The sequence below is a fragment of the Bombina bombina genome, chromosome 7 (genome assembly GCF_027579735.1).
Source record: "Bombina bombina isolate aBomBom1 chromosome 7, aBomBom1.pri, whole genome shotgun sequence".
Lineage (NCBI taxonomy): Eukaryota > Metazoa > Chordata > Amphibia > Anura > Bombinatoridae > Bombina > Bombina bombina.
Window position 1 is genome coordinate 339,253,456 of NC_069505.1, and position 27,301 is coordinate 339,280,756.

Sequence of the window (27,301 nt, forward strand, 5' to 3'; positions counted from 1 at the left end):
TTTTTTTATATATTACAATTTAAAGGGCCATAATACCCAAATGTTTAAACACTTGAAAGTGATGCAGTATAGCTGTAAAAAGCTGACTAGAAAATATCACCTGAACATCTCTATGTAAAAAAGAAAGATTTTTTTTTATCTCAGTAGCCACATCCCATTGTAAAGGACTTCTAAGCAGCAAATCAGTATGTCTGTCCCAGGACAGCGTAAGGAGCGAACATACGTGCACACTCATCTTATTTCCCTATTCAGTTTAAGGAAGTTTACAATGAAATCTCATGAGAGTTAAGTCAAATCTCATGAGATCACAGTAAAAGAGTTCATGACCTTAGCACTGCTGATCCTGATTGGCTGCTGTTCATTTCTTCATTTTTTTATTTTTTTTTTTAGCTGCAGCTGGGCAGCAGCTGAGTATAACTTTTTACACAGAACTTACTCTGCTGAGCTGAGGAGATTGTGAGGTAAAATATCTTCCTTTTTTACATAGAGATGCTCAGGTGATATTTTCCTGTCAGCTTTTTACAGTTATACTGCATCAGTTTCAAGTGATTTAGCATATGAGTATTATGTCCCTTTAAACAAGAGAAAATACTTCAACGTTATTTCACTACTTTCATGAAATTTTATAATGATTCAGATGTTTAAGAAAGCTTTTGCCTAACTGCATAGGTTTAGATAGTTATTTCTGAGCGAGGTCCCTTTGGAGATACTAATGAACCTTTTTTATAGTTTTATTTTTTAAAAGCTTTAGATGTTGTTGCAACCCCCTATACAGGCACAACATAGATTTATCTAGCACGCATATTACTATATTGATATAATAACACAACTGATTCCTTACTTTTGAGAAAAGCACTGGGAAGATTTTAGTGGAGTTTGCCGCATCATTTTTTACTGAAACTCTCAGAATGTAAAAGGACATATCTTTGGTGTGATTATACGATTAAACCAAAAAGCAGAGATGTAACAGTCACTAAAACAATGAAGCAAACAGGAATCACTTGAGAAGCAACCAAACTATCATGCAACTTAAAGTGATGGTAAATCCTAGTGTTTTTGAGATGCTAGGATTTACCAGTGCTACAAATAAAGGACTTTCAGTCATGAAGTATAAAATACTTTATTCGGCTTCCCAGGGCAGAACCTGATTTTTTCAATGAGGTGACGTTTCTACCTCTTAGCCAATAGCTGCGCATCCCAGTTGGCATTATCCTGAAGGGTAAGCACACTATAGGCTAGCATCACCTCGTTGATAAAAAAAGCTTTCCGCTGTGGGCAGCCTGAGGCGCACATCGCGGCATAAGCTGCAGGCAAATAAAGGAACTCTTAGCATGAAGTATTTTATACTTTCATGACTGAAAGTCCCCTTTATTTGTAACACTGGTAAATCCTAGCTTTACCATCACTTTAAAGGGACATGAAACCCAAATTCTCTCTTTATTGATTCAGACAGAGCATGCGATTTTTAACAATTTTCCAATTTACTTATGTTGTCTAAATTGTTTTGTTCTATTTGTAGCCTTTGCTGAAAAAGATACCTAGGTAGGCTCAGAAGCTGCTGATTGGAGATTGCACCTATATGCCTCATGTAATTGGCTCACCCTATGTGTTCAGCTAGCTTCCAGTAGTGCATTGCTGATTCTTCAACAAAGAGTACAAAGAGAATGAAGCAGATTAGACAACATAAGTAAAATTGCAAAGTTGTTAAAAATTATTTTCTCTGTCTCAATCATGAAAGAAAGATTTGGGGTTTTCTGTCCCTTTAAACATGGGCCAAAACATGAATTAGAAATCCCTGTGACTGAACAGCATTGGCAGTAATCCTGCCTGGGTGACTCACAACCCATAACTTTCTTTTCCAGAAACAAATAAAATATATATATATATCTCTGATGAAATAAAAGAGCTGTATCAGAAAAATTTGGCAACAAAATCCTTATTAAACCTCAGACAACAAGAAAGTGACACTTACTATAGATGAAACCAGGTTGTGAGAAGAGCAGTTAAAGGCAATAAAATATCCTTGAATAAGTGGTAGATATAAATGAAAAGGTAACAATGTTAAAGTGAATATAAAGTTTAATGAGAAAGTGTCCGGTTTTTAAAAATACTCTTAAAAACAGGGGCACATTAAACTTTACATTGAAGCATTTTTTTTTAAATATTTAACCCCTTAATGACCGGACCATTTTTCAATTTTCTTACCCTTAATGACAATGGCTATTTTTACATTTCTGCAGTGTTTGCGTTTAGCTGTAATTTTCCTCTTACTCATTTACTGTACCCACACATATTATATACCGTTTTTCTCGCCATTAAATGGACTTTCTAAAGATACCATTATTTTCATCATATCTTATAATTTACTATAAAAAAATTATAAAATATGAGGAAAAAATTGAAAAAAACACACTTTTTCTAACTTTGACCCCAAAAATCTGTTACACATCTACAATCACCAAAAAACACCCATGCTAAATAGTTTCTAAATTTTGTCCTGAGTTTAGAAATACCCAATGTTTACATGATCTTTGCTTTTTTTGCAAGTTATAGGGCAATAAATACAAGTAGCACTTTGCTATTTCCAAACTCCTTTTTTTCAAAATTAGCGCTAGTTACATTGGAACACGGAATCTCTGAATATCCCTTGACATGTATATATTTTTTTTTAGAAGACAACCCAAAGTATTAATCTAGGCCCATTTTGGTATATTTCATGCCACCATTTCACCGCCTAATGCGAGCAAATAAAAAAAAATCGTTCACTTTTTCACAAATTTTGTCACAAACTTTAGGTTTCTCACTGAAATTATTTACAAACAGTTTGTGCAATTATGGCGCAAATGGTTGTAAATGCTTCTCTGGGATCCTCTTTGTTCAGAAATAGCAGACATATATGGCTTTGGCATTGCTTTTTGGTAATTAGAAGGCCACTAAATGCCGCTGTGCACCACACGTGTATTATGCCCAGCAGTGAAGGGGTTAATTAGGGAGCTTGTAGAGACCTTGAAGGGTTAATTTTAGCTTTAGTGTAGTGTAGTAGACAACCCAAAGTATTGATCTAGGCCCATTTTGGTAAATTTCACCGCCAAATGCGAGCAAATAAAAAAAAAAGTTACATTTTTCACAATTTTAGGTTTCTCACTGAAATTATTTACAAACAGCTTGTGCAATTATGTCACAAATGGTTGTAAATGCTTCTCTGGGACCTCCTTTGTTCAGAAATATCAGACATATATGGCTTTGGCGTTGCTTTTTGGCAATTAGGAGGCCACTAAACGCTGCTGCGCACCACACTTGTATTATGCCCAGCAGTTAAGGGGTTAATTAGGTAGCTTGTAGGGAGCTTGCAGGGTTAATTTTAGCTTTAGTGTAGAGATCAGCCTCCCACCTGACACATTCCACCCCCTGATCCCTCCCAAACAGCTCTCTTCCCTCCCCCACCCCACAATTGTCCCCGCCATCTTAAGTACTGGCAGAAAGTCTGCCAGTACTAAAATAAAAGGTGTTTTTTATTTATTTTTTATTTTTTTTAATTATTCATCTGTGATGGACCCCTGCCTTAGACCCCAACCTCCCTGATCCCCCCCCAAACAGCTCTCTAACCCTCCCAACCTACCTATTTGCCACCATCTTTGGTACTGTCTGCCAGTACCCAGTTTTCCCCAAAAAAGAAAGGTTGTTTTTTTTTAGTTTTTTTTTCTTAAACACAGTGTTTTCTGTAGTGTATTGTAACTGCCCCCCCCCCAATAACCCCATCCCCCTACCCTAGCAGATCCTATTATTTTTTTTTTTTTTTAAAAAAACGTTTTCTGCCCCCCCTCTCTCTTCTCTAATCATTGGTGGCAGTGGTTGCTGCGCCCGCAGGCCCCCTCCGCATCCCTTGTAAGCTCCCACCCACCAACGAACGGCACCATCGCTACCGGTGCAGAGAGGGCCACAGAGTGGCTCTCTCTGCATCAGACGCTTTTTAAAGGGTATTGCAGGATGCCTCAATATCGAGGCATCACTGCAATACCCTGAGAGCTGCTGGAAGCGATTGCGATCGCTTCCAGCACTCTCTTAGACAACTGACGTACCAGGTATGTCCATTGTCACTAGCTGTCAGTTTTTGCAGGACGTACCTGGTACGTAAGTTGTCATTTAGGGGTTAAAGTGACACTGAACCCAATTTTTTTTTTCTATTGTGATTCAGATATAGCATGCAATTTTAAACAACTTTCTAATTTACTCCTATTATCCAATTCTTTTCATTCTCTTGGTATCTTTATTTGAAATGCAAGAATGTAAGTTTAGATGCCGGCCCATTTTTGGTGAACACACTCTGTTGTTCTTGCTGATTGGTGGGTAAATTCACCTACCAATAAACAAGTGCTTTCCATGGTTCTGAACCCAAAAAATAGCGTATATGCCTTCTTTTTCAAATAAAGAAAGCAAGAGAACAAAGAAAAATTTATAATAGGAGTAAATTAGAAAGTTGTTTAAAATTGCATGCTCTATCTGAAATCACGAAAGAAAAAAATTTGGGTTCAGTGTCCCTTTTACTTTTTCCTTATGACAGCAGACCGGTGATCCTACCCCCGCAGCTCCTACTGTACTTAGCATATCGATGACGAATCCAGCTTCCTCCAATCATTGCGTGGCCTCACAAGCTAGACGTCTTGGGGTGCACACAATGATTGGAGGAAGCCGGATTCGTCATTGCTGTTATAAACACAGCAGGAGATGCGGGGGGAGGATCTCTGATCTGCTGTCATAAGAAAAAAGTTAAGTATTTAAAAAAAATAAAAAATGCTTCAATGTAAAGTTTAATGTGCCCCTGTTAAAGTGAATGTCAAGTTTGATGTATCAGTGTCTGGTTTTTAAAAACCCTATTAAAAACAGGGGCTCTTTCATTCATCAAACTTTACATTTCACTCGTTTTGTTAAAATACTTACCTTTTAATCTTGAAAGCCGCTCCAGCGCTTCCCCCGCCCGTCGCAAGCCTCTTCATATATCAAAAATGAAGAATCCGGCTTCCTCCAATCAAGGTGTAGCCTCAGGCAATGATTCCCCTGGGGGAGGGAAGCCTTGATTGGAGGATGCCGTATTTGTCATTGCTGACGTATGAAGTGACGAGCGGCAGTAAGGGGAATAGCTGGATCGGCTTTCAAGATTAAAAGTTATTTTAACAAAATAAGTGTAATGTAATGTTTGATGAATGAAAGTGCCCTTGTTTTTAATAGGATTCATCAAACTTGACATTCACTTTAAAGGGACACAATCAAAATTAACCTTTCATTATTGAGATAGAGCAGCAATTTTAAACAACTTTCCAATTTACTTCCATTAACAAAATGTGCACAGTCTTTTTATATTTAAACTTTTTGAGTCACCAGCTCCTACTGAGCATGTGCAAGAATAAGTGTGTATGCATTTGTGAATGGCTGATGGCTGTCACATGGTACGTGCATGCATTTGAGATTGGCTGATGGCTGTCACATAACTTTTAAAATTGTCAGAAAATAATCTACTACTAATTTGAAGTTCAGACTAAGTGCTATTGCATTGTTTTGTTATTTTGCATTTGTTGATTATGCAAATCTACTGTGTTGACTGGTCCTTTAAGATGAAATGTTCCACAACTAACCTGAAGAGATAAGCAAATTGAAAAGGACAGTAAACACCTTGTAATTACAAGATATTTCTGTTGTGTTGCTAAAAAATAACATATCAGACAGGTCTTAACATTTTTAAAACCAACTAACCTTTATATACTGCAGTTATTTTTCAATAGCCAAACTACACAAACCATGTGCCTTTTTTTTGGAGAAGCCAAGGCTAGTCAAGGTCATAAAATTAGCATTAAAGAGACAGTCTAGTCAAAATTAAATTTTCATGATTCAGGTAGGGCATACAATTGTAAACAACTTTCAATTTACTTTTATCATCAAATTTGCTTTGTTCTCTTGGTATCCTTTGTTGTAAACTAAACCTAGGTAGGCTCATTTTCTAATTTCTAAGCCCTTGAAGGACGCCTCTTATCTCAGTGTATAACTGCGAAAAACTGTCAAAATGCACTGCTAGTTCATGTGTGCCATATAGGTAACATTGTGCTCTCTCCCATGGAATTATTTATGAGTCATTACTGATTGGCTAAATGCAAGTCTGTCAAAAGAACTTAGATAAAAGGACAGTCTGCAAAAGGCTTAGATACAAGGTAATCACAGAGGTAAAAAGTATATTAAAGTGATTTGAAATCCCAAAATTTTCTTTCATGATTTGGATAGAACATACAATTTTAAACAACTTTTCAATTTACTTCTATTATCAAATTTGTTTCATCCTCTTGATATCCTTTGCTGAAGGAACAGCATTGCACTACCGATAGCTAGATGAAGACATCTGGTTAGCCAATCACAAGAGACAAATGTGTTCAGGCACCAATCAGCAAGTTCTACCCGGGTGCTGAACCAAAAATGGCACGGCTCCTAAGCTTATATTCCTGCTGTTTTTAAATAATGATCCCAAGAGAACAAAGACAAATTGAAAATATGAGTAAATTAGAAATTTGCTTAAAGTTGCTGCTCTGTCTGAATCATGAAAGTTTAATTTGTACTTCCTATCCCTTTAACACCTACAAACGGGTTAAACACATTTAATAAATTTGACAATAGAAGTAAATTAAAAAGTATCTTAAACTTTTATTTTCCTTTAAAATCGGACATAAAATCCCAAATTTATATCTTTCATGATTCAGATACAGCAAGTGATTTTAAACAACTTTCCAATGTACTTCTATTACCTAATTTGTTTTGTTCTCTTGCAATCCTTTGCTGAAGAGAATACCTAGGCTCAGGAGCTACCGATTGGTGACTGTACATATTTACTTCATGCTTTTCACTCACCCAGTGTGTTAACTAGCTCCCAGTAGTGCATTGCTTCTTCTTTAACAAAGGATACCAAGAGAATGAAGCAAATTTAATAGAAGTAAATTGGAAAGTTATTTAAAAGTGTATTCAGAAGACAGGGGTATCCGGAACACGGCTAACACCATCGGTCCGTGCACACCAAAAAATATGTAAAGGGGTGTGATACAGGGATACTTGGAGTGCCATAGCTATGTAGCTGATCAGGCTAAAATGCATATGGACGAAAAAAATGAAGGCAGGCACTCTTTGGTTAGGTGGAATAAAGTTAAAAGCATACCTTTATTGAACATGAAAATTACATCAGTACAACCCAAACAGAGGGCAGACATAGGCTGTGACAGTCTGACGCGTTTCGTGCCCCCCTAGTGGCGCTTCCTCATAGACTGGTGTGTTAGTACAAGGGCAAGAGATTTATACCCTAGGTAATCATCACTTAACCACTTCAGTACCACAACAAATTACAAAACCACAGTGCAAGTGATATCTAAAAACAACAATACTTATTAAAATAAGGATACAGGAAAGAGGTATAAAAACGAGTTAAAGCTTATCTGTGTATGCCTAAAATACATATGAAAAAAATGTATATGTGCTTTACCAGACACTAAGCAGTGAATAAATAATTAATTACATGGTACAAAGACATAATTACATAGTACATAGACACCAATATAATATACTAACCTTAAGAAGAGGCTTTAAAATTAATAAGCCTATAGTGAAATTATACACCAGAGTTATATCTCTTCTTAAGGTTAGTATATTATATTGGTGTCTATGTACTACGTAATTATGTCTTTGTACCATGTAATTAATTATTTATTCACTGCTTAGTGTCTGGTAAAGCACATATAAATTTTTTTCATATGTATTTTAGGCATACACAGATAAGCTTTAACTCGTTTTTATACCTCTTTCCTGTATCCTTATTTTAATAAGTATTGTTGTTTTTAGATATCACTTGCACTGTGGTTTTGTAATTTGTTGTGGTACTGAAGTGGTTAAGTGATGATTGCCTAGGGTATAAATCTCTTGCCCTTGTACCAACACACCAGTCTATGAGGAAGCGCCACTAGGGGGGCACGAAACGCGTCAGACTGTCACAGCCTATATCTGCCCTCTGTTTGGGTTGTACTGATGTAATTTTCATGTTCAATAAAGGTATGCTTTTAACTTTATTCCACCTAACCAAAGAGTGCCTGCCTTCATTTTTTTCATCCATTTAAAAGTGTATTCTCTATCTGAATCATGAAAGAAAAAAAAATTGAGTATCATGTCCCTTTAATTCTCTTGGTATCCTTTGTTGAAAAACATATGTTGGGTTCAGAATAAAGGATATCAAGAAAATTAACAAAATTGTTAATAGAAGTGAATTGGAAAGATGTTTCATGATTCATACAGAGCAGAGAATTTTAAATAAAAATTTTGGGTTTCAGTCCCTTAGAGTTAAAGGGGCGACTGATTTTCAAGCAAATTTATGTTTGTGCCAATTGATTGCACACTGGCCAATAAGAAGAGATTAAAAGGATATTCCAGCCAAAATTGGAAACCACATGGGTGCATTTCGGGGTTGAACAGAAGCATTTCTGTAATATACATGCATTAGCAAAAATGTTTCTAATAAAAGCTATAGCTGTTTCAAAAAGTGTGCACCGTGCACCAGCATTTTAAACACAGCACTTGCTCAGAGAGGCTAAGGTGCTTGTACCATCTGTTAATGATTCAATTTGTTAATTGCTGACATGATACAAGCCCCAGTGATGATCTGAGCAGCTGCAATATTTAAAATGTGGGTGCAGTAACAATATTTAGTTATGCTTCACATGCACGTGCAGAGAAAAATGTTAACTCTTAAACAGTGATAACTTTTACTAGAAGCATTTTTGCTAATACGTGTATATTGCAAATACGTTTCTATTCAAATATTTAATAAATCTATGTGCATTTATATTTTGACTGGAATGTCCCTTTAAAGGGACAGTCTACACCAGAATTTGTATTGTTTAAAAAGATAGATAATCCCTTTATTAACCATTCCCCAGTTTTGCATAACCAACACAGTTATATTAATATACTTTTAACCTCTGTGATTATCTTGTATCTAAGCCTCTGCAGACTGCCCCTTATTTCAGTTATTTTGACAGATTTGCATTTCAGCCAATCAGTGCTGACCCCTAGGTAACTCCACAGGTGTGAACACAATTTTGTCTATATGGCACACATGAACCAACACCCTCTAGTTGGGAAAAACTGAGGCACTAACTAAGAGATGGCCTTCAAGGGCTTAGAAATTAGCATATGAGCCTACCTAGGTTTAGCTTTCAACTAAGAATACTAAGAGAAAAAAGCAAAATTTATGATAAAAGTAAATTGGAAAGTTGTTTTAAATTGCATGTCCTATCTGAATCATGAAAGTTTATTTTTCACTAGACTGTCCCTTTAAGGGAGGACAGCGAAATGCCGCACAAGCATAAACACATTTTTTTTCTTCATAAAATACAAAATATGACTTGTGTTGCTTTAAAACACACAATCAGGTTTCCACTAATCATCTCCCACACATACATAGTTGTTTGGTTTGCTATTTATAAAAAAAACATACAATATCTGTTCTGAATGATATTTTAGCTTGACCGCGTTGTTGATGGACTTGTTCTTTAAGTAATACAGAATTCTGAGGGGGAGTGAAAAAAAAGCTTCAGTGTCTTCAGTGAGAAACCATAGCAACACAAATGACTAAAAGCTGAAGCTGATTCACGTCACCCCCATCTGTCATTATGGAAATCAAGGAAAATAGACTGCAGTGTGATGCAATCAGGTCAACAGGATAGAAGAGAATTTAAATATATGTAAAAAATATAATATATGGTCTTTTAAAACTGCAATTGTCTAACTCAACAATGGAAAATCCTGAGGAGCCCACACCCATGTAACAATGCTGTTTAAAGGGACATCTAAATCATGAAAGAAAACAATTGGGCTTAGTATGTAGATAAACAGGCAGTCACATTTGCTCAGAACTGCCAGAATGAAACTTAAAGGGACAGTAAACACTAAATAAATGCTAGATAGAATGATGCATTCAAAGGAAATATAAGTCTGAGAATAACATGTAGATGTATTTTTTAAAGTTTCATTAGCTGTGTAAATAGTGACAAAATAAGTGTAAAGTTTTAGTGTCTATAAAACAATGTAAGCTGCCATGTTGTAACTTAGGTTACCTTCTCTGTAGTGGCCAATTAGGGACAGTTATAAATAGGTCACTAGAGTGTGCAGCCAATGGCTGTGTGTAACAGGAACTGAAAAGTTACAATTTCAGAATGGAAGTACATGAAAAAGGGACAAAATAGATAATGAAAATATATTGCAGATTTTTTTATACATATCATTTATAATTTTATATTATCTTAAAGTGTATAATGTTCATTTAAAGAGACAGTAAAGAGATACAGCATTTAGCTTTAAACAACTTTCCAAATTACTTCTATTATCTAATGTGCTCCTTTCTCTTGTTACTGGGTAATTAGCTCAAAGCGTTCACGAGTCAAACCTTGCCAAAAATATCCTCTCTCTTGTTAACCTTTGTTAAAAAACATACCTAGGTAGGCTCAGGGGCAGCAATGTACTACTGGGAGGAAGCTGTTGACTGGCGGACCTCTTGTCATTGGCCCACCTGATGTGTTCAGCTAGCTCCCAGTAGTGCTGCTCCTTCAACAAAGGATACCAAAAGAATAAAGCAAATGTGATCATAGAAGTACATTGGAAATTTGTTTAAAGGGACAGTTTATCTTTTTAAACAATAAAAAATCTGGAGTAATCAGTTTGTTACCCATTCCCCAGTTTTGCATAACGAACTTGGTTATATTAAAGGGCCATGATACAGACTTGCATTTCAGGCAATTAGTGCTGACTCACGTGCATTAACACAATATTATCTATATGGAACACATAAACTAACGCCCTCTAGCTGTGAAAAACTGTCAAATGCAGAGGCGGCCATTAAGGGCTTAGAAATTTGCATATGAGCCTACCAAGATTTAGCTTTTAACTAAGAATATCAAGAAAACAAAGCAAATTTGATGGTAAAAGTACATTAGAAATTTGTTTACAATTAAATGTCCTATCTGAATGATGAAAGTTTAATTAGAACTTTACTATCCCTTTAAATAGGTGCTGGGGAGAACACTGAATTGAATGTATAACCAAACCTGTGTGCATTTTACTTGCATGAATGTACAATCTAGTTATTCACAAAGATTTGTTAAGGAATGAATGATTTTATTTTGGGTGAACATAATTATATAAAAATGAAAAATGCTGATTAGAGAACTTACTTAGAAAGTAAGGATATTTGGATTTGGTTTCTTAGACTATGCATTTATTTGATTACAAATATCAAGTTGTAAGTGAAAACATATAAAATGAATATTAAATCAAACCTGAAAGACAACAGTACATTGTATCTACAGACTCAAAAACAGATTACTTGGAGTTACAGATATTTTGTTACTAGTAGTTATTAGACTTAGTACCTTGAGGCATTTCATTCTCTTGCAGCCAAAATGGTATTTATTAGTGTAACTTTACTCAAAACCCAGGTAATATAAATATATGTCAGATGTAGGAAACAGATTAAATGTAAAGGAAATAGCAGATATGTAATATCTGAAAAGCATTGCTAATTTGCTACAAATCTAATGTCATTAATGTTTTCATCATGGTCACATAAAAAATAAAGATTTAATGTAATCCTTAAAGGGATAGGAAATTCAAAATTAAACTTGCATGATTCAGATAGAGCATGTCATTTTAAGACACTTTTAAATTCACTTCAATTTTCAAAAGTGCTTTGTTCTCTTGGTATCCCTTGTTAACAGATAGAATACGCAACTATCCTACACTAGTGGGAGCTAGTTGCTGATTGGAGCTTGCACAAATTTGTCTCTTGTGATTGGCTAACTAAATTTGTTCTGCTAGCTGCCAGTAGTGTAGTGCTGTTCCTTCAGCAAAGGATAACACAATAATGAAGCAAATTTGATAATAGAAGTAAATTGGAAAGTTGTTTAAAATGGTATGTTCTATCCAAATCATGAAAGAAAATATTGGGGTTTCCTGTCCCTTTAAGTGTACCAATAATCTCAGAATGGCTCCTGACAAATGATTTTGTAGTAGAAATTTTAGTTTGAAGTCGTGACAAATAAAAACTGTTATATATAATCCACATTAACAGATGTTATTCTTCTAATATAAATATCTGTCTCCTAATAGAGTGTCATCTGAAACCCATTAGTACAAATTTAAAATCATGAATGCTTAATTTTGACTAGACTCTCCCTTTAAAGGGACAGTCAAGTCCAAAAAAAGCACGATTCAAACAGGGCATGTAATTTTAAAAACTTTCCAATTTACTTTTATCACAAATTTTGCTTTGTTCTCTTGGTATTCTTAGTTGAAAGCTAAACCTAGGAGGTTCATATGCTAATTTCTTAGACCTTGATGGCCGCCTCTAATCTGAACGCATTTTGACAGTTTTTCACCACTAGAGGGCATTAGTTCATGTGTTTCATATAGATAACATTGAGCTCACGCACGTGAATTTACCGAGGAGTGAGCACTGATTGGCTAAAATGCAAGTCTGTCAAATGAACTGAAATAAGAGGCAGTCTGCAGAGGCTTCGATACAAGGTAATCACAGAGGTAAACGTGTATTATTATAATTGTGTTGGTTATGCAAAACTGGGGAATGGGTAATAAAGGGATTATCTATCTTTTTAAACAACGTAAATTCTGACTGTCCCTTTAACCCCTGCATTAATTAGGTGAACTGCAAGAATAGCAGTAAATACATCTCTGCTTCCCATTTTTCACCATAAATTTATGGACATTATTACTGTGCCTGCTACGTAGATTAAAAGATGGGCCTCAAATTCTTACAACCTATGTAGTTTTTGGGTGTTATAGGCTCAGCCAATCAAGATCCGTATATCCAGCCAACTGAATTATAATACACAAAAATGTGACTCCTACTTGATAAGCGGTTTTAAAGTTCCTTTTTATTATTTATGCAAGTGGCATTCCCTTGGTTATATATAAATAAATGTGTACTTCTAAGCTCACTTAGGCAAGGAGCTAAGGTTTAAAGGCACAATAAATTCATTTTTTTAAAGGTACACATAATATTACATTTGATGCACCTCCCTCTAATCATGGGAGCTGCCATTTTGAAACTGAGGTTACACTGCAGGTATCTGAAGGAGAGTTACTGCACATGTGCAAACAAATCAGCACTGGAATGTAGTTAAAGATAGGTTTCAACATGGCGGCTCCCATGACTAGAGGGAGGCAGGGAATAATCTCAATACTGTGCTTATAAAATGCATTTAGTTTTTGTATTTATAGATATGCTCTTATGTAAAGAAGATAAGTTGCCACTATCAAGACCAAGAAAAACATGAACATCTGTTAACTGTAAATTAGAATATTCTTAAAAAAAACTGTACGTGCTATCTAAATCCTAAAACTTAAATTTGTATATCATAGTTCCTTTTTAAAACAAAAGTGCAAGCTACTGTATATATAAAAAAATGTTTGTAGTATAGGTATAATGTTTTTAACCCTTTGAGTGCTAAGCACTTTCCTACCTGGGTGCTAAGCTTTTTTAAGTTTTTTTTTTTAAAATTAAAAAAAAACACAATTTTTTTTTTTTATTTTTTTTTTTTTCAGATCCCCAATACCTACACTGTTGGAAAGGTTAGGCAATTACCTTTCCAACGGTGGATCTTGGGGGTCTGTAGCTGCTTAGATGCCTGAGATACAGACTTTTAAGCAGCATGCCCCCTGCTCCTATACTTAAAGGGACAGTCTAGTATAAATTACACTTTCATTATTCAGATAGGACTTTTAATTTTAATCAACTTTCCAATTTACTTTTATCATCAAATTTGCTTTTTTCTCTTGGTATTCTTAGTTTAAACTAAACATAGGTAGGCTCATATGCTAATTTCTAAGCCTTTGAGGGCTGCCTCTTATCACAGGCTTTTTAAATCTCTTTTCAACACAAAGAGACAGAAAGTACACGTGGGCTATATAGATAACACTGTGTTCAGGCACAGGGGGTTATTTAAGATTTATCACAACACAATGCTAAATGTAAGACAATAGATAATAAACAGTCACGTGATCAGGGGGCTGGAAGAAGGTTCCTAGATACAAGGTAATCACAAAGGTAGAAAGTACATTAATATAACTGTGTTGATTATGCAAAACTGGGGAATGAGTAATAAAAGGATTATCTATCTTTTAAAACAATAACAATTCTATGGTAGACTGTCCCTTAAACATTGTTAAGTATAAATAAAGTTGTGATGTCACTGCGCATAACGTGAAGCCCCGGCGATGCTGGTCACTATGCAGGCCCGATCACCGGGGTAGGAGCGGGTGGGAGCCCCTAGATCTCCCTCAAGGTGGGAGAGTGCTAGCGACGGCTCTGAGCCGTCGTTAGCACCAGAGTGGGAAACTCTGCGACAGCTCAGAGCCGTTGTTAGCACTCAAGGGGTTAAAAACAAAAAACACAAATAAGTTTTAAATATCTGGGTTTTGTAACATGTGACAGTCATCAGACAATCAGAAACACATAGACTGTGAACTCTTGCACATGCTCAGTAGGAGCTGGTGTCTCAGAAAGCGTGTGTGTGTGTGTATATATATATATATATATATATATATATATATATATATATATATTTTATATATATATATATATTAAACGAAGATTGCACACATTTTGATAATGGAAGTTAAATGGACAGTTGGTGTTTTTTAATTTGCATACTCTATCCAGAACACGAAAGTTTAATTTTAACTTTAGTTAGTTTAGAATATATTATTATTAATATTATTATATTATCACCTTTGCTTTGCTAGAGCAAGCACATTTTGCATTACCGACCCTTTGCAGACGTTAAACACACAGGAAAAGCCCTGTGACCTGTGATTGGTGAGTTATGTGACAACTACTCCTGATTGGCTCACCAGTTGTTTTGTCTTCAAAAAGGTGGAAATCCAGGGTCATTAAATAAAATAATACCCAATCTAATAAATTAGAGCCTGACATTTTGAAATTAAAATGTCCCTTTAAACACATAGTTAGAAATGAACATCTATTTAATAATAAAACAACAAATCAGAGCATTTTATTTATTTATTGTTACACTAGAAAGTTCCTCTAAAATAAAAATATCTTTATTTCAAACAAATATTTAGAGATTAATATTCTTGTGAAAGATTAAAAGAGCTATAAATCAGAAATCAGTACCTGTTCTGGTTTGAGTCCTGGTGGAATCCAGGCATATTCTTCAAGGGCACATCCAGAATCATCATCGGAGGTTGAATTCCTTTGAAAGTCAAACATGAGTTTGTTCATAGTTTTTTCCATCTCCAGGGGCATAGCCGTCACACCGTGTTCCTCCCTAGAGCACTTACAATGGAGACAAATCTTCCTGCAGAAAAAAAAAAAAAAAAAGACCTGTTTAAGTCTGACCCACTGAAGCCTAGATACCAATTATAAACACATTCCCTGGCACTGCGCCTCTGGCATGTCACCAGCACAATCAATGCAGTTCTTTTTGTTTAGTGAATGTCAATATTACAAATGGGAACAAACACAAGAAAGTTTGCACATATTGATGTTTTAGGATATTCACCCACACAGAGTGTGTAATACAACTACTTAAGAGTCTGAATTTCAATAAACATAGTTTTTTTTTTCTTTATCTTAAAAGACCATTAACCCTTTGAGTGCTAAGCACTTTCCCACCTAGGTGCTAATATTTATTTATTTATTTATTTTAATTTTTTAACAAAATTTTTTAACTTTTTTTTTTTTTTCCAGACCCCCAATACTTATACTGTTGGAAAGGTTAGGTGATTACCTTTCCAACGGTGGGTCTTGGGGATCTGTAGCTGTTTAGATGCCTGAGATACAGGCTTCTAAGCAGCATGCCCCCTGCTCCTATACTTAACATTGTTAAGTAAAAATAAAGTTGCGCAGTGACGTCATCACGTTATTGCGCGTGACGTCACCCCGCAAAATGGGAAGCCCCGGTGATGACTGTCACTCTACAGGCACGATCGCCGGGGTAGGATTGGGTGGGAGCCCCCAGCTCTCCCTCAAGGTGGGAGAGTGCTAGTGACGGCTCTGAGCCGTCATTAGCACCAGAGTGCGTAACTCTGTGATGGCTCAGAGCCATCATTAGCACTCACAGGGTTAAATACAGTAGAACTGCATAATTACCAAGTGCATAATAAAAAGACAATGCAATTTCAAATAAGCAGTAGATTTGTTTTCTGACAAACATTTTTTCACCCCAATTGCCGGCCCATAGTACCATGTGACAGCCATCAGCCAATCACAGATTTATATGCATAGGCACTGTGAGCTCTTGCACATGCTCAGCAGGAATTGGTGCCTCAGAAAGTGTGCATCTAACAATACTTAGCATATATTGATAATGGGAGTACATTGGAAAGTTTTTGTTTAATGCCCTAAATCATGAAAGTTTAATTTTGACATTAGTGTTCCTTTAAACAAATATTAATATATTTAAAGGGATGCAAATGTAAAAACAAGGAAAATGCTCTAATGTTTAGAGAGCTATATCTTGCATATATCTGTTATTTATTATTTAGTCTGCCTGATTTTTCATACATTTTTTACATCTATTCTCAGAGAGGCTGGAGAATATTCAGACCCCTAAGAATTCAGTATGCTGCAAAGCGATTGGTTGATACATGCAGGAGCTTAGTTATATCTGTCACTAACTCACCATAGGAAAAAACAGAAATAAAAATCTCTCAAGAGTCTTTTCAATAGTTATATCTAGGATTGCAAAACAATGCAAATTTTGCTAACATAATAATTTTTTTTTGCACATTTATTTTTGTGATTTAAAACTGACTGTACACTGGAACAATGAAGAAACAGCCAATAAACACCAATTTCTGGAGAGAAAATGTGGACCAAGAACAGTTGCAGCAATTCCAAAGATTCCTCTGTCATATCTACTACAATATAACCTCAGATGAGATACAAATTAAATATAGTGCAACACGGTTACCCACAGAGGAAAATATGCGTCAGTCAGGTAAGTGCTCATGTAATAAAGAGGTATGTTAGCTCTGCAATAGCCCAAATCTGAAACCTTCAGCAACTGAAACTCTTCCAGATATTAAAACTTGTGTTTTATATAAAGCAGATAAAATCAATGTATCTTTATATCATTGGGTCTATTTTATACCCTTCACAGTGACAGGCAGCAGATTCTCCTCCAACGTACATTTCACTTTGTTAACAGATTTCTCCTTGGAATTGATGCAGCTGTTCCTTTTTCTACATTTTCTCACCACAAATTGGTGGTTATTGGAAGTTTGCTTCCTTGTTTCAGCGCACAGTGACCCACATGTTTTTCTTTAATGATTCAGATAGAGCATGCAATTTTAAACAACTTTTTAATTTACTCCTATTATCAGTCTCTTAAATCTTTATAAAGTAGGAATGTAACGTTTAGGAGCCGGTGCATTTTTAGTTCAGAACCCTGGATAGCGCTTGCTAATTGGTGGGTACATTTAGCCACCAATCAGCAAGCGTAAGCCAGGTGCTGAACCAAAGATGGGCCAGCACTTAAGCTTACATTCCTGCTTTTTCAAATAAAGATATCAAGAGAACAAAGAAAATTTGATAATAGGAGAATATTAAATAGTTGCTTAAAATTGCAAGCTCTATCTGAATCATGAAAGTAAAATAAAAATTGGGTTCAGCATTCCTTAAAGTTTTGGGAGTTCGTTTTCATTTGTGTTTGTTCACTGCTTATGTGTTTGTGGTTAATTTATTTTGTGTTTTTATTTATTTATGATCATTTTAAATTTGTTGCATGGAGACCTTTTGCAATGTAGTGATTCACATCTGATGTGTATGTAAAAAGATATTGTGTAGTTCGTTCACCCCTCAGGGGACAACACAAGACCTTCTGAGTGATATCGATTACCTTTCTTTGTGTTGGGGCTTTCAATGCCATCTTAGTGTGTATTGTATCAGTTCTATTTTATACAGTGGTTAGTGGTTTGCAAATCAAACAATGTAAACATAAACAAATTAACTAAGCACAAGAGAGCAAATTAAAAAAAAAAAATCAAATGATTGCTACAGTATTTAATTGATTAAAGGGATATAAAACCCAAATGTATTTATTTTTTATGATTCAGCACTATTATGTCATCTAGTGCTCCAGATGCCTATCTAGATATCTCTTTAACACAGAATACAATGGGAACAAACCAAATTTGATAACAGAAGTAAATTGGAACTTTTTTTTTTAAATGGTAAGCGCTGTCTGAATCACAAAATAATTTTTTTGTGTTTTATATCCCTTTAATGAAAGGCTGCCCCTTCATTATCTAACCCCTATGCTCTTCCTGAGCAGAACACAGACAGTGATTGGTCACCAGATTTTAATACTGCTCTTGATTGGCTAATGCCCTTCACAGGTGCGGCAATGCATTGCACCTCAGAATCTGACTTTGTTTGTGTAACCACTTTACAGGAATTAAACTCTTAGAAATTATTATTCATTAAAAAAAAAAAAAAAATTAGAGCAATTTATTTCAAAGGGATATGAAACCCCCCAAAAAATATTTTGTGATTTAGAGCATGCTATTTAAAAAAAAAAAAAAAAGTTTCTAATTTACTTCTTTTATCAAATTAGCTTTGTTCCCGTGATATTCTTTGTTGAAGAGATACCCAGGTTGGTGTGTGGAGCACCACATGACAGGAAATACTGCTGCCGTCTAGCACTCTTGCAAATGGATAACATTCTTGTAAAACAGCTGCTATATGGTGCTCTAGACACGCGCATGCTTATGAGCTTACATCCTGCTTTTCAACAAAAGATAACAAGTGAACGAAGACAATTTGATAATAGAATAAATTAGAAAGCTGTTTAAAATCACATGCTCTATCTGAATCATGAAAGAAAAAAAAATGGGGTTTCATATCCCTTTAACATTAGACTGTGCTATAGGATTCTGGAGATTTGTAATGTTAAAAATATACATTTATGCATCAGCAAATTCCATTTAACATTAAGGGCTCGATTTATTAAAGCTGAGGCGGACAGGGGCGCATATACGCGCCCCTGTTCGCCTCAGCTCGCCTGTAGCGGGGCAAATTTAAATTACCGTTGCACGCAAGTGCTATTTTGAGCTTGCGTGCAATCCACGCCCCCCTGCCCGCGCACAGCCAATCACGCGCGGGCAGGAGCTGTCAATCCCCTCGGTCGGACTAGACCGTGGAGATTGAATTTCGCCACCTTAGAGGTGGCGAAGAGGTTAGGGAAGCAGCGGTCTGGTGACTGCTGCTTGTTAAATACGGCGAGCAGGTTCTTGTGAGAACTTGCAGCCGTAGGGCTTTGATAAATCGAGCCCCAAGTCCTCTTTTCCTAGCAAATACACACTATAGGCTAGATTATGAGTAGAGCGCTATTTAAACACTCCTGCTCGAGTACATATATGTACATATTTCTACATATATCTGATGGTATTTTGGTACAATATATTATATATATATATATATATATATATATATATATATATATATAGGAATATCTATTTATAAATACATAGAACATATTCTATGTGCAGAACATTGGAATGTGAAAAATTTACAATAAATATATAGTTAAATACTTTTTTAAATATGAATATTGCATAAGTATGCTTTTACATGTTTTCATCAACTTGACTGCAAAGTGCTCCAATGTTTATATATATATATATATATATATATACATACATACATACATACATACATACATACATACATACACACACACACATATATATATACATACCCTGTATATATATATATATATATATGTATATCTCTGTAAATGTATACATATACTGTATATTATGTGTTTATGTGTATATATGACTGTAAGTTCATATATACACACATTAACACGTGTACACATATAAACATGTATTTGTACGTACATATAAATATTTAGATGTAAATATCTCTGTGTTATAACCTTTTGCCTTTTTTCTCATATCTCATATCTTTGAGCCTTTATAACTTTCCTGTGCAATTGTTTTCTAAATATTTTTTATTAGATGGTGTTATGAGTGGAACTGTACTTTTAAATGTATTTTTAATGTGTTTTGTGCCAGGTTTTATTCGAGGGTAACAGTTAACCAGAGCTCTGAGGTCACGCTAACTCAACGCACGTTAACTTAAATGACACTCAATCAATCGCAAACAGGCGCAATAAACCTGATATTGCTCGCATGCAACTGCTAGCGCACCACTCGTAATCTGGCACTATGTTGGGTTCTTCTTTAACAAAACAAGATTCCAAATAATGACTGAAAGGAAAAAACTCTTTAATGACTACTGAGCTAAATAAATGTATGAATACCTCAATGTGAAACATCTTTTCTTGAGACGTCTATTTATGTTAACAAGTGGACTCAGCAGAGTAAATCAACTGAGTAAAAATAAATGTCCTGAGTAAAAATAAATGTTACGTGTCACTAAATAAAAGTTACATTTTACTTTTACCTAACTCGGCCCATTAACAGCTGGACTCTTTCACTTTGTGAAAAATAAATTTCCAACTTTACAAAAGATTTTGCATTTTGAAGACGTGTAAATGTACTTATTAACAATAGTGGTTGACTTCACTTCATACATGGAACACTGCCAGGTTCTCCTATTCCCTGCATTTCATCAAACATGAAAAAAATGCACACATGCAGACCCCCAATTGCATGCTGGACGCCTGGTTTACATCCAGTTCTGTCAGAAGAGCTTTTATTTTTAATGCCTGTAGCGTTTAACTTCAAACATAATCAATGTATTTGAATTTCTTAATTAATCAGCTACTGTGAAAATGGTTATAAGCTACGACAGAATGATAGATTTATCACTTATTTCTGTTGGGGTTTTATAGACTGACAGAGAGTAATCACATTCAAAAGATTAGGTTACACTTAAAGGGAAAGTCAAGTCAAAATTCAAAATTGCATGCCCTATCCGAATCATGAAAGTTTAACAACTTAACAATGTACTTTAATCATCAAAAATGCTTTGTTCTTTGGTATTCTTTGCTGAAAGATAAACCTAGGTAGGCACATATGCTAATTTCTAATAACTTGAAGGCCGCCTCATATCAGTGCATTTTGACATTTTTTCACAGCTAGACAGCGCTAGTTCATGTATGCCATATAGATAAACATTGTGTTCACTCCCGTGGAGTCAGCAATGATTGGCTAAAATTGAAGAACTGAAATAAGGGGGCAGTCTGCAGAGTCTTAGATACAAGGACATCACAGAGGTAAAACGTATATTAATATAACCATGTTGGTTGTGCAAAACTGGGGAATGGGCAATAAAGGGATTATCTAGCTTTTTAAACAATAAGACATTTTCAAGTAGACTCCCTTTAATGAAAAAAAAACCACAATGATTAAAATATTATGTTCCACAAACCAGGTGGAATTCCAATAGCGTTGTTCAATTTCATCATAACCCATATGCTCCTTTCCTGTTTGTTACTCACTTAAAATATCTGCAGTTTGGCAGAAAGATCAAACATTTGGATGTTAACTTTTGCTGACATCAGAGGAACACTAAACTGTGGCTTGAGGAATATCATGTGATTGACTCAATGGGTCACTATTGCAAAGCTGGAAAATATCAGATATATACCAGGCATTGGTAAGACTAAGAATGCATTAGCTCACACATAGCGATACATTTAACTATACCATTACACAAATGCTTGCAAATATTTGTTCCAAGTCTGTAAATTGATCTGGATCACTAAAACTATGTATAACCCTATGGTGACAACAACAGACTGTAAAAAGTAATACTTTGCCATAAAAGTAGGGGTCTTCCGAATCGGGTCTTGAGTGTGCCATACAGCTCAGAATTTCTAGGACTCTGTGCAGAGCAAAGGTTAGTGGTTTCAGTTATAAACCATGTCTTACTGCCTCTCAGTAGAGAAATTATAAAATCCTATTGAATTGGATCGCGTTAGAGGAACATGAAAAATAGCGTTCTGCAGTGGGCAGCCTGAGGCATTCAGCGCGGCGAACGCAAACAAATAAAGGATCAGCATGAAGTATTTTATTTTTCAAGACTGAAAGTCCCCTTTATTTGTTCCACTGGTAAATCCTAGCGTTTCAAAAACTCTAGGATTTACTATCACTTTAAAGGGACATGGACATGAAACCCAAATTTTTTCTTATATGTTTCTGATAGAGAATAAAATTTTAAACAACTTTCCAATTTACTTCTATTATTTAATTTGCTTCATTCTCATGTTATTCTTTGCTGAAATGTAGGGTTGCACCGATACCATTTTTTTAAGACTGAGTACAAGTACCGATACTTTTTTTCAAATACTCACCGATACCAATTACCGATACTTTTTTAATGTCATGACAGTTTACCAAGCACAATACAGACTAATGATTTAAGATCGTTTCTTTATAATTATGAACTGTATCTCAAAAGACATTTTGAAATAATAAAACAATTTTATGTGCTTGTCATAAAGTTCATAGAACATGTTTATAAATAAAATTATTACAATAACATATATAAATAATAACAACAATAAATAACAGCTGCAGCAGCTGGGACTGGAAAACTTCCATTTAAAGGGGCGATTACTGGATGCAATTGGGTTGTAGGGTGCCTATATAACTGATAAATCTGACACTTGTACTTAATACAAAGTCGTATAATTTAATTCTGAAAATAATATTGGGGAAGGAGTATCCCAGTAATCCCCTTTGAGAAAAATGGGGCATTTGTATTCTACTGACTCAACAGAAAATAGGGCTGGTCTTCATATTTTTCCAGCTAAGGGTGTTCCTCAGAGTACAGTATATTTTGAGCGTAATTGTGCAAGATGAGAGGCTTCCAGCTGTAAAGTAGCAGCTTTTAAAGCACTGCTCTGACGTAAAATAATACAAATAACAGCAATAAGTATTGGCAGAACAGAAGTGAACAATTTTTAGTTAAGTCTCCACTCCAGCTTAAAATGAAATGGGAACATACATTTTAAAAAACGCCACAAGATGGCATATGGGTAGGAATTGGAGGTATCGGTTTAAGTATCGGTGCATTTGCACGAGTACAAGTACTCATGCAAATACTTGGTATCGGGACCGATACCGATACTAGTATCGGTACAACCCTACTGAAATGTTTATCTATGAAAGCTCAGGAGCAGCAAAGAACCTAGGTTCTAGCTGCTGATTGGTGGATGCATATATATACCAATTTTCATTGGCTCACACATGTTCAATCAGCAACCAGTAGTGCATTGCTGTACATTTAACAAAGCATACCAAGAGAACAAGGAAAAATAGTTAATAGGAGTAAATTAGAAAGTTGCGTAACATTGCATGCTCCATCTAAATCATGAAAGAAAAAAATTGGGTTTCATATCTTAAAGTGAATGTCAATTTTTATTCTAAAGAGCCCGGTTTTTAAAAATTTGATTAATAACAGGGGCACTTTAATTCATCAAAATTTACATTTCACTCCTGTTGAGAAAAAAAAACTTACCTTTTAATCTTCACAGCAGCTCCAGCTTCCTCCACTCGTCGCAAAGCCTCTTCCTGGGTCTAAAATGAGGAATCCGGCTTCCTCCAATCACGGCGTTGAATCAGACACTGATTCCCCCTGGGGGGAAGCCATGATTGGAGGATGACCTATCCATCATTTCTGATGTCAGAAATGTCTTGCAACGACCGGAGGAAGCTGGAGCTGCTGTCAAGGTTAAAAGGCAAGTTTTTTTCACAACAGGAGGGAAATGTAAATTTTGATAAATGAAAGTGCCCAGTGCCCCTGTTTTTAATTGAGTTTTTAAAAACCGGGCACTTTAGCATCAAAATTGACATTCACTTTAAGTTTCATTTTGTCGTTACTCTCCTTTATTAATTTTTCTTTAACTATATGGTATGTACACTATGGTACCTTGCTATAAAATATTAAATTTATATTTTATTGGAAAGTATGTTCAGGCAGCTAGAAAGCAAGCGCATTATAAAAAGACACAATTCAATATTGTGATTACATAACAAAGTGGTTTGCTGTGAAGATCAATTGAATTCTAAACCCCTGCATTGATTAGGTGAACTGCAAGATATGAACAGCAATAAATAAATCTTTGCTTCCAATTTTGTCACCATAAAATTATAGACATTATTACTGTGCATGCTACATGGATTTAAGGGCGTGAAACCCAATTTGTTTCTTTCATGATTTAGATAGAGAATACAAATTAAAAAAAAAAAGTTTCCAATTTACTTCTGTTATCAAATTTACTCTGTTCTCTTGTTATTCTTTGTTGAAGAGATATCTAGATAGGTACTGAGCACATGTCTGGAGCACTACATAAACAGGAAATAGTTCTGCCATCTAGTGCTCTTGCTTATGTATAAAATTGCTGCAGAACTGCTGCTATATACTGCCACAGATACGTGCACACTCCTGAACTTTCCTGCTTTTCCACAAAGGATAACAAGAAAACGTAGAAAATGTGATAATAGAAGTAAATTGGATAGTTGTTTAAAATTGTATGATCTATCTGAATCATGAAATCATTTTTTGGGGTTTGTGTCCCTTTAAGAGAGGGGGATCAAATTTTTACAACCTATGTATTTTTGGGTGTTATAGGCTCAGCCAATCAAGATCTGTATATTCAGCAAACTGAATTATAATACACAAAAATGTGTCTCCTACTTGATGGGTGGTTTTAAAGCTCCTTTTTATTATTTATGCAAGTGGCATTCACTTGGTTATATATAAATACATTTGTACTTCTACAAATGTATTAAGGCAAGGAGCTAAAGTTTAAAGGCACACTAATTTCATTTGTTAAAGGGACACTAAACACTACATTTGATGTACCTCCGTGTAATCAAGGGTGCTGACATTTTGGAACCTAAGCTACACTACAGGTATCTTAAGGAGAGTTACTGCACATGTGCAAACACATTAACACTGAAATGTAGTGAAAGTTAGATTTCAACATGGCGGCCAGATGACTAGTGGGAGGTGGGGAATAACCTTAATACTGTGCTTATAAAATGTATTTATTGTTTAATGGCCCTTTAAAATTATGTATTGGAAATAATTCAATGCATTGCAAATTATTTACATTTAAAATAGATGTTCTAAAAGCCTTTATTAATGTCTTTTTATGATAAATGTATGCATCATTTCAATTTTTATATTTTTATCCCTTTAAATGTTTCATTAACAAAGAATATCAAGAGGTGAAATTTGATAAGTAAATTGAAAAGTTTTTTTTCCTCAAATTATATATCAATCAATTTTCCTTAGTAAATACATCTTTCATAGGCACCAGATATTGCTGGTTCTATGAACCAAGGTCCCATGGCATCTAGATTTATACATCTGTCTCTTAATCTATCTATAAAAAAAAGAAAAAGGCCACCATTTTTTTCAATTGGAAAGATTTTAAATGCGAGAGCTGTTTAGCTACCCAACAGGATGAAACAGTGCTGTATGTAAAATAAGGCTTGTTCGACTAGCATTTTCCAGTTTGTGTGGTTATTTAAACCTTTATTATACATAAGGCACAAGCAATGGGTTGGAATTAAGATTTCACGCCGCTTTCAAAATTCATGAACTGCAATGAAATAGATACACATATTTTGCTACAGAGCTGTCATCATAAACACATAAGAAAGACATAGTGATTTATTAGTATACAATACTTCACTAATGTCTGCAATAAGTAGTTTCCTTTATATTAAAATATACCAGGGTTGTAAAAATGAAAATAACCATCTTCCCTTCTATTACGGAGTATTTTGACTATATAAAAATCAGCGTTACAATCAAATTATGTCTGAAGCGAAATGGGCATTTAAAATGATAAAAAAAAAAGAATATGCTAACACAAATGGAACTTGTAAAGCCATTGTCGAAATCTAAAGCAGCAGTAATTAATTTTGAAACGCAAGAGCGCCTCTCTGCCAGAGAAACAATTCCAGGGATGACATACAGTGAGGTCAGAAAATGAGAAAACTAATGATCTCTCTCTAAGTAAGAACCATGGCTCTTTTAATTTCTGCTGCCAAAAAAAAAAAGCGCTACAGAATAGATCAGAACGGTTCCTGGCATTGAAACCTAATCACAGCTAATGGTTTCTAATTCCCCCCCACCCATGCTACTAAATTATGTAACAAAAAAAAATAAATCACAGACTACTCCATTTATCGGTACATTGTCCAAAAAGTGTATCAAAGGATCATTAAATATAGTATAATCGCAAAATATGCAAATACGTAATAAAACAGACAATGGAATTGCACTTATTCTGAATTTAAAATGATTTTTTTTTTCAAATCTTTCAAACTTCCAAATCTAGATGATTCTGATATGTCACAACGAATCAAAAAAGAGCGTAAATATGGTAAAAGTTCGCCCAGGTTGTCTCCGTGTATGTAGACACCAAAGCCTTACCAATTTTAAAAAGGATTAATATATTTTACTATATATATATATTTATATATTAATACTAAATATTTTACCCTATAAATGTATTTTTTTAATGTTAATTGACTTTTTGCATATTTAAAAGTATTCATGCAATAACGCTTTTTTAAATTTTTAGATTTTTTTTTTTTAGAATAAAATATGATTAAATCAACTGTCTTAAAGGGCCACTAAACCCAAAATCTTTCTTTCATGATTCAGATAGAACATACAAATTTAAACAACATTACAATTAACTTATATTATTTATTTTGCTTCATTTTTTAGATATCCTTATTTGAAGAAAAAGCAATGCACATGGGTGAGCCAATCACATGAGGCTTCTATGTGCAGCAACCAATCAGCAGCTACTGAGCATATCTAGATATGCTTTTCAACAAAAACTATCAAGAGAATAAAACAAATTAGATAATAGAAGTAAATTATAAAGATGTTTAAAAATGCATTCTCTTTCTAAATCATGAAAGAAAAAATGTGGGTATCATGGCCCTTTAATATTAGACAACTTTAAATTGTCAACGTACCCAAAACAGCATTTTAACATATTGATAATGTGCATTGAAACTAATACAGCAGTATCAGTTGTGTACAAAAGATCTTCAGCCAATAAACATTAGACAGAAGTAAATATCCACCAATGAGCAATAGCAAGAAGTACCAGAGCATTAGCAAGATGTACACATCAGTCAACAGGCTTTTAAAAAGAACTAGACAACTGGTAGTGCTGTGTTAGAATCACTTTACTGCTTTTACTTCACATTTTTCAAGAAAAAGGCAACAAGATTT

The 27,301-nt window shown here is 34.8% G+C and overlaps 1 protein-coding gene across 3 annotated transcripts in view; it reads right to left on the reverse strand.

Moving 5' to 3' along the window:
- Positions 1-27,301, reverse strand: part of PRICKLE2 (prickle planar cell polarity protein 2) — a 372,653-nt gene that overhangs the window by 143,841 nt on the left and 201,511 nt on the right. For all 3 annotated transcript variants that reach the window (XM_053721002.1, XM_053721001.1, XM_053721003.1), the window contains exon 2: positions 15,227-15,410. In XM_053721002.1, coding sequence (XP_053576977.1) covers positions 15,227-15,358 — 132 coding nt within the window. In that variant the 5' untranslated portion in view covers positions 15,359-15,410. The remainder of the gene's footprint in view (positions 1-15,226; positions 15,411-27,301) is intronic.